The sequence below is a fragment of the Ips typographus genome, linkage group LG4 (assembly GCF_016097725.1).
Source record: "Ips typographus isolate SLU linkage group LG4, UJ_Ityp_2.0, whole genome shotgun sequence".
Classification (NCBI taxonomy): Eukaryota; Metazoa; Arthropoda; class Insecta; order Coleoptera; family Curculionidae; genus Ips; species Ips typographus.
Genome location: NC_138425.1, coordinates 5,941,649 through 5,953,308, shown reverse-complemented (window position 1 = coordinate 5,953,308; position 11,660 = coordinate 5,941,649). Strand labels below are relative to the sequence as shown.

The 11,660-nt window shown below is 42.7% G+C and overlaps 1 protein-coding gene across 1 annotated transcript in view; it reads left to right on the top strand.

Moving 5' to 3' along the window:
- The window catches only part of dpy (fibrillin-like protein dumpy), a 160,720-nt gene that overhangs the window by 101,289 nt on the left and 47,771 nt on the right, over positions 1-11,660 (top strand). Inside the window, 19 exon segments of the mRNA XM_081978698.1 lie at positions 269-484; positions 1,012-1,194; positions 1,243-1,410; positions 1,468-1,794; positions 1,851-3,338; positions 3,737-5,029; positions 5,090-5,386; positions 5,439-5,756; positions 6,232-6,549; positions 6,600-6,920; positions 7,131-7,445; positions 7,985-8,311; positions 8,370-8,684; positions 8,737-9,381; positions 9,579-9,890; positions 9,944-10,264; positions 10,319-10,645; positions 10,703-11,020; positions 11,305-11,628. Coding sequence (XP_081834824.1) covers positions 269-484; positions 1,012-1,194; positions 1,243-1,410; positions 1,468-1,794; positions 1,851-3,338; positions 3,737-5,029; positions 5,090-5,386; positions 5,439-5,756; positions 6,232-6,549; positions 6,600-6,920; positions 7,131-7,445; positions 7,985-8,311; positions 8,370-8,684; positions 8,737-9,381; positions 9,579-9,890; positions 9,944-10,264; positions 10,319-10,645; positions 10,703-11,020; positions 11,305-11,628 — 8,133 coding nt within the window.

Here is an 11,660-nt window from a genome sequence, read left to right as displayed (position 1 = left end):
ACAGAAAGGGTCTATTTTTTGACCTTTTGGAGTTTTGTACAGTTAATAGTGCACATTTAACTAAAGAAAGTTGACCCTATTTTTTTGTGTAATGAGTTTTTTATGTGAATAGGGTCAGCTTTTTTAAGCATGGTTTTGGTGTAAATATACTTAGGTGTACAACTATTGGTGAAACAAAAGAGTCTCGACCTCCTTCCCCCAAAACTTTGTAGGTTACTTTGCCCTTAATATTATCTAACCACTAATTTAGTTAACATATTCCTAATAGTGCCACCTAGCGAAAGGGCGCCTAAACCCTGCAAATCCGATACGGACTGCATCGAGTCCGAGGCTTGTTACATGTCCCTTTGTCAGGACCCTTGCGAATTTACCAGCGCCTGTGCAGAAGGCGCGCGATGTCAAGCCAAAATGCACAGGCCCATCTGTACTTGCCCTATGGGATATGAAGGAAATCCCGCCATTAAGTGTACTAAATCTTCTACAAGTAAGATTAACCTCCTCATTTCAATTGGTCGAGAAGAATTCCTTAACCTTCATCACAGTTATGTAAGTGAATAAGGAATTCGTCCCGACCATCTTAGTGTAAATATGGTATTTAAAATAATATGTTCATCATCAGTTACTAAATAAAAACTTAAACAAAATAATCAACCGTATAACCAATAAATTAACGTGTAAAACGTTGTAATATAACAACTAAATAACTATAAACTGCTGGACAATTGAATTAAAGTTACTTTAAAAATTTGTCTGTTCCAATTTCAATTTGACAGCAGTGTATAAAGTAACACACACAAGGTGGGGCAAATATGTGTACAAATTATGAGTGCCCCACTTCAAAGTAAAAAATCCTGGAAATATAGTACAAAGTGTGTTCCAGAACTAGTAATTATCTATAGATGGTTTATTTCTTTTCTAAATTTAAATTTTCTGTAAAAAATATCTGCCTGAAATAATGTAAATACTTATTTTTCTTTTCTTTTCTTTTTCCTCGCACTTCTTCTCCGTTAGTGGGTTGCACCACAAACGAAGACTGTCCTATTAGCGAAGCATGCATAGATAGAGCATGTCAAAGACCTTGCGATGTTCATAATCCCTGCGCCCAACATGCCGTTTGTATCAACACAAATCACGGCTGCGACTGCAGCTGCCAAGAAGGCTATCAAGGAGACGGTTTCGTAGGCTGCGCTCCAGGTAATATCTACCCCACTGAAATGTTCGCTTCTAACACATAGCCAACAGTTTTGGATCACGGTCCACCAGTCTGTCAATACAACGAAGACTGTCCACCTTTTAAACTGTGCGACAGATTAAACAGACGATGCATCAGTCCTTGTTTCGAAGATTCTTGTGGTGACAACGCGGAATGCGTGCCCAAAAATCATGAAGCTACTTGCGTTTGTTTACCAGGTTTGATTGAACTTCTTACAAGTTTACCCATATTGTAACTTTCCGGTTTGTAAACAGGTTACGAAGGAAATGCCTACATAGAATGCGTCGGTGTTCTGGGATGTAGACGCGACGACGAGTGTGCCACTACAGAAGCCTGTATCAACCAACAATGTGTCTCTCCTTGCAATTGTGGTATCAACGCCATTTGTGACGTTATCCACCACAAACCACAATGCAAGTGTCCTCCTGGTTACCAAGGGGATGCTAGAGTATCATGCCAATCTCCAGTCAATCCTTGCGATCCTAATCCATGCGGAATTAACGCACTGTGCGAACTGGATAATGGAAATCCTATCTGTTTTTGTCCTAAAGGACTCACAGGAAATCCTTTTAAAAACTGCAGTAAGTAGAACATTTCTTTTGCATTGACAAGTTTGACTACATGTTGTTCTGGACAGTTCCAGAAGGTGACGAATGCTCTCCCAATCCTTGCGGACCCAACTCAGGTTGTAGAGTGGTGGGAGGCAACGCTGTTTGCTTCTGCCTACCAGAATATGAAGGAACCCCACCGCACGTGCCCTGCAGTTTACCAGAAAACCCTTGCGATCCCTCACCTTGCGGACCCAACACTCAATGCACTATTCTCAACAACGGATTTGCTAAATGCACTTGCCTTCCTGGTTTCTTGGAAAGTCCCAACACTATTCGTGGCTGCGTCGAACCTAAAAACCCTTGCGAACCCAACCCTTGTGGTGTGGGCGCTTTGTGTGATCCCCACGGAGAACCAGTTTGTTATTGTCCCTACGGTACTGCCGGAAATCCCTTTAGAAGCTGTGGAGTCGTGGAAAAACCATTGTGTAGCCCCGGCCCTTGTGGAGTTAACGCTGATTGCTACAACACCAACAACGAAGAACAATGCTACTGTCGATCTGGTTTTATTGGAGATCCTTATACCGGATGCAGGATTCAACCACCAAGTCCTTGTGTACCAAATCCTTGTGGACCTGGTGCTCAGTGCATTGTCACTCCAGATGGAAACTCTTTATGCAGATGTCCGGAAGGAATGGGAGGAGATCCCACTGGACCACTTGGATGTTTTGGATATGAATGTGTCGTGGATGAGAACTGTGGAGACCAACAAGCCTGCATTTCATATAGGTGTAGAGACCCTTGCCCTGGTTCTTGCGGTATTAATGCCGAATGTCGAGTAGAAAAGCATCATCCAGTGTGCAGTTGCAAAGCTGGATTAACTGGAAACCCCATCACACGATGTTTCCCCATTCCAGAAGTTTTGCCTCCACACGATCCTTGCATGCCAAATCCTTGCGGTTTGAACACAATTTGCCAAGTAATCCACGACCGAGCAGTTTGTTCGTGTCTGCCAGACTTCCACGGTGATCCTCAGATTGGTTGCCAACCAGAATGTTTAATCAACTCGGATTGTCCTATAAACAAAGCTTGCCTAAACCGTCATTGCGTTGATCCTTGCACCTTAGGACATCTTTGTGGTGTAAACGCAGTTTGTCAAGTCAGAGACCATACAGCGGCTTGCGTGTGTTTGGAAGGGTTCATGGGAGATCCGTTCTTGCAATGTATCCAGACACCTTCAGTTGTCATTCCAGTCTATCCCAACATCACCACTCATCCTTGTACTCCATCACCTTGCGGCAATATGGAATGCAGCATTTATGGAACGCAGATTGCTATTTGCGATCCTTGTTTGGGACCGGAAGCTACTTACAATCCTCAATGCCGACCTGAATGTTTGACCAACGCGGATTGTCCTTTCCATCTGTCTTGTTTGAGGTTCAACTGTTTGGATCCTTGTCCAGGTTCTTGTGGAGTCAACGCTATCTGTTCCGTGGTGGCGCATACGCCAATTTGTAGTTGTCCGGAAGGTTTGGTAGGAGATCCGTTCCAGCAATGTGTTGTTCCAGTCAGTGTAGGTAAGTTAACATTGAATGTTTATTTATTCTTTTAAGTTAAACACGAGAGGAGTTATGTTACTTCTTTGAAAATCGCAGATGTTCCAGATTATTATTTACTCGCTTTAAGTAAGCTTTCTTAAGAAGGTAAAATATCATTCATGGAGACATCAATTGAAGAAAGTTTTCTAAGTAGTAGCAGATGATTTACTATGTCCAAAACCTTTTCAACATTTGTGAAAATGACATCCAGCTGCTTCTTAATTTTTATGTAGTCAGAACAAACACTACTAAATACACACAGATTAGATATTGTAGACCAGAATGAAACAATGACGATTCATTCATGTTGTGTCACTTTGATAAATAATATGTTTAAAAGGTTGGTCTTACTGATACTTATTTTGTTTAATTTCCAGAAGTTGTACCTCAAGACACATGCCACTACCAGCGTTGTGGTGTAAACGCTGACTGTTTAGAGAGTGACCACGGAATTGTTTGCGTGTGCAGAAAAGGCTTCTTCGGAGATCCTTACTTAGCCTGTCACCCTGAATGTGTCATCAACCCAGATTGTGCCCTTGATAAAGCTTGCATTAACTCCAAGTGTGCCAACCCTTGCACTGATGTATGTGGAGTAGGTGCTCACTGTGACGTAGTCAACCACATGCCTATCTGCTACTGTCCGCCACAACATGCCGGAGATCCATTCGTAGCCTGCTACAAAGTGGTTATACCTTCTCAACCACAACTACCTCCAGCTAATCCTTGCGACCCATCACCTTGCGGACCTTTCAGCAGATGTCTAGTATCTCATCAGGGCTACGCCACTTGTTCCTGTTTACCTAATTATCAAGGCATTGCTCCAGCTTGCAAACCTGAGTGTATATCAACGTCTGAATGTCAACAAACTAAAGCTTGTATCAATCAAAGATGTCAAGATCCATGTCCTGGAACTTGTGGAGCTGGAGCTTTATGTACGGTTATCAACCACAATCCAATTTGTAGTTGTCCTCCTGGACAAGAAGGAAATCCTTTCTTGGGTTGTTACCCAACTCCAGTTGAGCCGAAAATTCCAAGTACTACAGAAGAACCCCAGAACCCGTGCGTACCATCACCATGTGGACCCAACTCTATCTGTCAAGTTAAAGAAGGTCGACCGGTTTGTTCTTGCGTTGCCAACTATATCGGAAGCCCTCCGTATTGTCGACCTGAGTGCGTTATCAGTCAAGAGTGTCGTCAGCATGAAGCATGCGTTAACGAGAAATGTATCGATCCTTGTCCTGGAACTTGTGGTCCTAACGCTGAGTGCCACGTGGTCAATCACACGCCATTCTGCAGCTGTTTGGGCGGCTATGAAGGAGATGCTTTTGTGGGATGCACCAAAGTGATTGTTGTACCTAAAGATCCTTGCAACCCAAGTCCTTGTGGAGAGAACGCACTTTGCTCAGTTAGCGGTGGGGCAGCTAAGTGTGCCTGTATACCGCCATACATAGGAAATCCTTACTCTGGTGGATGCCGTCCAGAATGTACCATGAATTCAGAATGTCCAAGTCATCTATCCTGTTTGTCTTTGCACTGTAGAGATCCCTGCGAAGGTTTATGTGGTGTTAACGCGGAATGTAGCGTTTTTAACCATGTTCCTGTTTGTACTTGTGCTAAAGGACTAGTAGGAGACCCACAAACTGCTTGCAGACAACCAATTGTAGTTGCAGGTAAGTTGTTAAAAATTCACTTCTCAAACAGTTATAAAATGATATATTTTTACAATAAAGAACCCAAACCGTGTGAGCCATCACCTTGCGGCCCTAACAGCGTCTGTCGCCCACGTAATGACCAAGCGATTTGTTCCTGCCAAGTGGGATACTTTGGACAACCGCCTAGTTGCCGCCCAGAATGTTTAGTCAGTTCAGAATGTGCCGCAGATAAAGCTTGTATCAATCAGAAGTGTGTCGATCCTTGCCCTGGCACTTGCGGTTTCAACGCCAGGTGTCAAGTAGCCAACCATAATCCGATTTGCAGTTGTCCACCCAATTTTGTCGGTGATCCATTTATTGTGTGCCGAGAAGAAGGTAGATTTTTGTTATTATTACTCATAGCCACTACAATTTAGAGTATTTACAGTCAAACCAGTCGATAAACCCAAAACACCGTGTATACCATCTCCTTGCGGCGCAAACGCTGAATGCCAACCAGTCAACAATAGAGCCATCTGTTCCTGCATACCAGGAATGTTTGGGACACCACCCAATTGCCGCCCGGAATGTTCCATCGACCAAGACTGCCCACTGACTTTATCTTGCACCAATCAGAAATGTCGCGATCCTTGCGTCGGTTCTTGCGGATTCAACGCCGAATGTAGCGTGGTTAATCACAGACCGATTTGCAGTTGCCAGCCTGGATACGAAGGGGATCCATTTAGTGGTTGCAGTCAAATTCCTGGTAAGTTGCATGCAGGGTTTTGTGGGTTTGATGGTTTTATTTTCTTCTTCTTTCTCAAGTATTAAATATCGTGTTGGTTCGTGATTTTTGTTTGTATGAGTGGAAACTACGGATGCTTTTTACACTTTCGTACACAAGTACAGTTACATTAGTCAACAAATTGTTATTTACTATACTCGTATCTTTCATAATTTTGAGATTGAAGACCATATCTTCAAAGGGTGGGGAACCCTAAAATGAACAAAACGTTAAAATCATATATGATCAATGATATACAGAGTATCTGACGGAAACTGGACAGAACCACTGCTATAGAATCCATCTCCTGGGTTCATTCTGTACCAGCCTCTTCTACTACTCTCTTTCTACGTACTTCTCTCGTAATTAATTTGGTTACTCCGTATATTTTTCTCATACAATCAAAAATCATCGATCTACATCTGAACCTGTCAAAACTTTTCTGATTACTTTCTAGTCGTCGAAGAACCAATACATCCTTGTAACCCGTCACCGTGCGGTTCTAACGCCCTTTGTAAAGAACGCAACGGTGCCGGTTCTTGTATTTGCGTGGAAGGTTATTTCGGCGACCCTTATGCCGGTTGTAGACCTGAATGTGTCACTAGTAATGAATGCGCCCATGACAAAGCATGTTTGAACATGAAATGTCGCGACCCTTGCCCTGGTACATGTGGGGTCAACGCTGAATGTTCCGTGATCAATCACAATCCTCAATGTTTCTGCATTACCGGTTATGCCGGAGATCCTTTGAGTATTTGTCGTAAAATTGAACCTAGTAAGAAAAACGCAATTATGTTAATGCGGGGAGTTACAGTGAAACTTTAGTTGTAGTAGTTGAAGAACCCAAACGAAACCCTTGCATCCCATCACCTTGCGGGCAATACAGCGTTTGTCAAATAATACAAGAACGACCTGTATGTTCATGCGCCCCAGGATATTTTGGGGTCCCACCCACATGTAGACCAGAATGTGTAGTTAATTCAGAATGTACCCAAGATAAGACTTGTAATAATCAGAAATGCGTGGACCCTTGCCCTGGCACATGTGGTTTGAACGCTCTTTGTAGGGTACTCAATCACAGCCCTATATGCAGCTGCCCTCCTTCCTTTGTGGGGGACCCTTTCATACGATGTGTTCCTGAAGAAAGTAAGACCCTTAAATATATTACGTTGGGTACACTAACCCATGTAAGCGTCCGCTTCCTAACTCAAACCCCTGTTTAATGAACTAATCCAGGCCACTAAACACCCTAACTCAACGAAAACAATATCAAAAGAAACTAATTGAAATAATCAACTTTAAAACTCTAACAAAAGCATAACCAGTAACAACACCAATAGCAATGATATTTTTTAGAACGACCCGTTGAAGTTGAAAAGCCAAATCCGTGCATTCCAAGCCCCTGTGGAACTTTTTCAGAATGTAACGTAATCGGGGACAGAGCAGTATGCTCTTGTCTGTCCAGTTATTTTGGACAACCACCAAATTGCCGACCGGAATGCGTCATAAACTCCGAATGCATATCGGATAAAGCGTGCGTGAACCAAAGATGCAGGGACCCGTGTCCGGGTTCCTGTGGCGTAAACGCTCAATGCAGAGTTGTAAATCACGTGCCAGTTTGTTACTGTTTTGAAGGATTCACTGGTGATCCGTTCTCTGGATGTCAAGAACGTAAGCCACAATACTAACAATGCAATTTTTTGATTTGGGTCTGACTTTATTTTGGTTATCTCTGAACTGTATTTTTTACCTAATTTTCGTCTGAACTGGCAGGTTTAAAAAAACTTTTAATTTGATGAATTTTTGGGAGCAAACTACAACAACTGGCTTTGGGTAACAGAACAGTGTGGTTTGCTACCAACAACTTGAATCGCATGTACAGGGTGCCTCTCAAATGTCTAGACAACGCTCTAGCACAAGTAAATGGTACCAAAGTAGGTCGATTTAGCTACAAAGTCAAAGATAAATTGATTGATTCTAGTGTTCAAAGCAATTTTTTTCAAAAAATATCTGTTAAATGTAAAAATTTACCCATGTCTCTAGCTTTCCAGACACCAAGCCTTCTTCACGATATTCTGAACAAAATTTAACCTTTCTGTTAAATGTTCCTTTAAAATAACTAAAAGCCATGCAAATTCAGATTTTATGATGTCAGACCCACCTCAATGTAATGACTCTAATCTTGTAACAAACGTAACTATGCGTTTTAGTACGACCTATTGAAGCCCCGGCACAACCTTGCAATCCTTCGCCTTGCGGGACTAATGCCGATTGTAAAGAATTAAACGGTGCAGGATCTTGTACTTGTATTGCCGGCTATTTTGGGGATCCCTACACGGGATGTAGGCCTGAATGCGTTCAAAACTCCGACTGTCCTAGAGACAAGTCGTGCGTGAACAACAAATGCAAGAATCCTTGTTCTGGAACTTGCGGCATCAACGCTGAATGTACCGTTTACAACCACTTGCCCAATTGCGTTTGTTTGCCTGGTTATACCGGAAATCCCACACTATCTTGCCATCAAATACCAATTCAACGTAAGATTTTTTTAAATTGCGTTTTGGATATTGTGGAGTTAGGGTTGTTTTTAAGTAGTGCCTCCAGAAGAACCTAAAAACCCTTGCGTGCCTTCACCATGCGGACCTTTCAGTCAATGTAGAGAAGTTAACGGACATGCTGTGTGTTCGTGTTTGCAGAACTACATCGGGGCACCTCCCATGTGCAAACCTGAATGTATAGTCAGTTCAGAATGTGCTCAAGACAGAGCTTGCTTTAACCAGAAATGTAAAGACCCTTGTCCCGGTACTTGCGGACTTAACGCTTTATGTACTGTGATCAATCACAACCCTATATGCAGTTGTCCTGCTGGGTTAATAGGAGATCCTTTTATTAAGTGTATCCAAGAAGAAAGTAAGCTTGTTCCTATTTGTTTTTGAAGGTATCTAAGGGTGACCAATTTTAGAGCGACCGGCTGTGGTTGAACCCAGCAACCCTTGTATACCCACTCCTTGCGGCCTGAATTCTCAATGTAGGGTAGTAGGCCAACAAGCAGTCTGCTCTTGTCTGCCTAATTACATAGGACGCGCACCAAATTGCCGTCCTGAATGCACGATAAACCAAGAATGTCCCGGAAACTTAGCTTGCGTTAACGAACGTTGCACAGACCCTTGTCCTGGATCGTGCGGGTTCAATGCTCAATGCGTTGTTACCAATCATTCCCCGCATTGCCAATGTCAAGCTGGTTTTACGGGTGATCCATTTAACGGTTGTAATCCAATTCCAGTGGCCCCTATCGAAGAAGAACGACACCCTTGCAATCCTTCACCTTGCGGAGCTAATGCCGAATGTAGAGAACGTAACGGAGCTGGTTCTTGTCTATGCATTCCCGAATACTTTGGCGATCCTTACACTGGCTGCAGACCGGAATGTGTTACGAATTCAGACTGTCCAAGAGACAAAGCTTGTCTAAACAACAAATGCAAGGATCCTTGTCCTGGAATTTGTGGTATTAATGCCGAATGTCGGGTATCTAATCATGTACCGTCATGTTTCTGCTTGGATGGGTATACTGGAAATCCTTCAGTTTCTTGCCATTTACCACCACCAAGTATGTATTTTGTTTTGAGAACATATAATGACAGAGACCCGTCTTATCATCATCTAAAATGTTCAGAATTATTAAATATTGGTTTCCTACAAGTAAAATTCTGCATTTTACTGAGCTACTTACCAAAAGTCTCTGCATTATCTGATCTAAATCTTCACAACTACCTGACATACCAAACTAACATAACAAAATCTTAGTACCGGAACCCAAAATCGAACCATGTCAACCATCACCTTGCGGTCCTTACAGCGTTTGCCGGATAGCAAACGACCATGCTGTTTGTTCTTGTCAGCCCAACTACATCGGGGCTCCTCCAATGTGTAGACCAGAATGCATGATAAGCGCCGAATGTTCCTTAGATAAAACGTGCATCAACTTGAAATGCCAAGATCCTTGCCCAGGAACTTGCGGCTTAAACGCTCGCTGTCAAGTAGTCAATCACAATCCGATTTGTAGTTGTTCACCCGGTTTTACCGGTGATCCTTTCATTCGATGTGTACAAGAAGAACGTAAGTTGGTGTTAACGGTTCTTGTGCAGATTTGTTACGGTCTTTGTGAATAGGTAAACCGGAACCACTACCACCAGCCAATCCTTGCGTACCATCACCCTGCGGTCCTAATTCTTTATGTAGAGTAATTGGAAACACTCCAGCTTGTTCTTGCGTTCAAAACTTCATTGGAAGACCACCTAATTGCAGACCCGAATGCACTATTAACGCTGAATGTTCTGCTAACTTAGCTTGTCAAAATGAACGATGTGTGGATCCTTGTCCAGGATCTTGCGGTGCCAATACGGACTGTAGTGTCTTATCTCATCGTCCAGTTTGTTCTTGTAGAGTTGGTTTCACTGGTGATCCATTTTCTGGATGTAGTGCAATTCCAAGTACGATTTGTTACCTAAATTGCGTACACGAGTTTATAACTTAAATCATTTTAGTTATTCAACCAATTGAAGACGAAAGAAACCCTTGCAATCCATCACCTTGCGGTGCTAATGCCGAATGTCGGGAACGTAACGGAGCAGGTTCTTGTGTCTGCTTACCAGAGTATTTTGGAGACCCTTACACTGGATGCAGGCCTGAATGTGTAACAAATTCAGATTGTCCTAGAAACAAGGCTTGCGTCAACAACAAATGCAAAGATCCTTGTCCTGGAACTTGTGGCATCAATGCCGAATGTACCGTGCCTAATCACGCCCCAACTTGTGCTTGCCTACCTGGATACATTGGAAATCCGTTTACTTCTTGCCATCTCCCGCAACCTAGTAAGACCTCTCAATTTGTCACTTTCATAAACTTTATTAATAACCTTACAATTTAAGTTGTTGCTGAAGAACCCAAGAAAGACCCTTGCGTTCCTTCACCTTGCGGCCCTTACAGTGTGTGCAAAAACGTAAATAATCACGCAGTATGCTCTTGCCAACCCGAATATGTTGGTGCTCCTCCATCGTGCCGACCTGAATGCATGGTCAGTTCGGAATGTGCCCAAAATAAAGCGTGCCTAAACCTGAAATGTAAAGATCCTTGTCCCGGAACATGTGGCATAAACGCCCGATGCCAAGTAGTAAATCACAACCCGATTTGTAGTTGTCCAGAAAGTTATGCAGGAGATCCGTTTGTACGATGTGTATTGCAACCAAGTAAGCCCTAGTATTTTTTCACTAACCCCTCTAAATACTCTATGTTCAAATTTAAATGGCGAACACTAGCTTATTAATGTACTGTAGCAACAAGAAGCTTTCTTGGTTCAATTACTAAAACTACTGCTTCTGAGTCACCACTTGTTTTCATTTTTATATTTTAGTGTCGTTTCTTAATGTTTGAAAAAAAAACAACATGCAACCGCCATTTAAGACTGAACCCTGAGTTCAACTGTAGTGTTGTAGTTACTCACCCACTTTGACTGTTACATTTTGTTTTCTAGAAAAACCTGTTGAACTACCTAGTGGTAACCCTTGCGTACCGTCACCCTGCGGATTAAATTCCCAGTGCAGGGTGGTGGGTACTCAAGCAGCATGTTCTTGCCTTGCAAACTATATTGGAAGACCTCCCAATTGTAGACCTGAATGTACTATAAATGCTGAATGTCCTGGTAATCTTGCATGCCAAAACGAACAATGTAAAGATCCTTGTCCAGGTTCTTGCGGGTCTTTTACCACTTGTTTCGTACTTAAACACGCACCGGTTTGTCAGTGTTTGACTGGTTATACTGGAGACCCGTTTACTGGATGTTCTATCATACCACCTTGTAAGATATTTAATTATTTTTAGTGGTTGTCA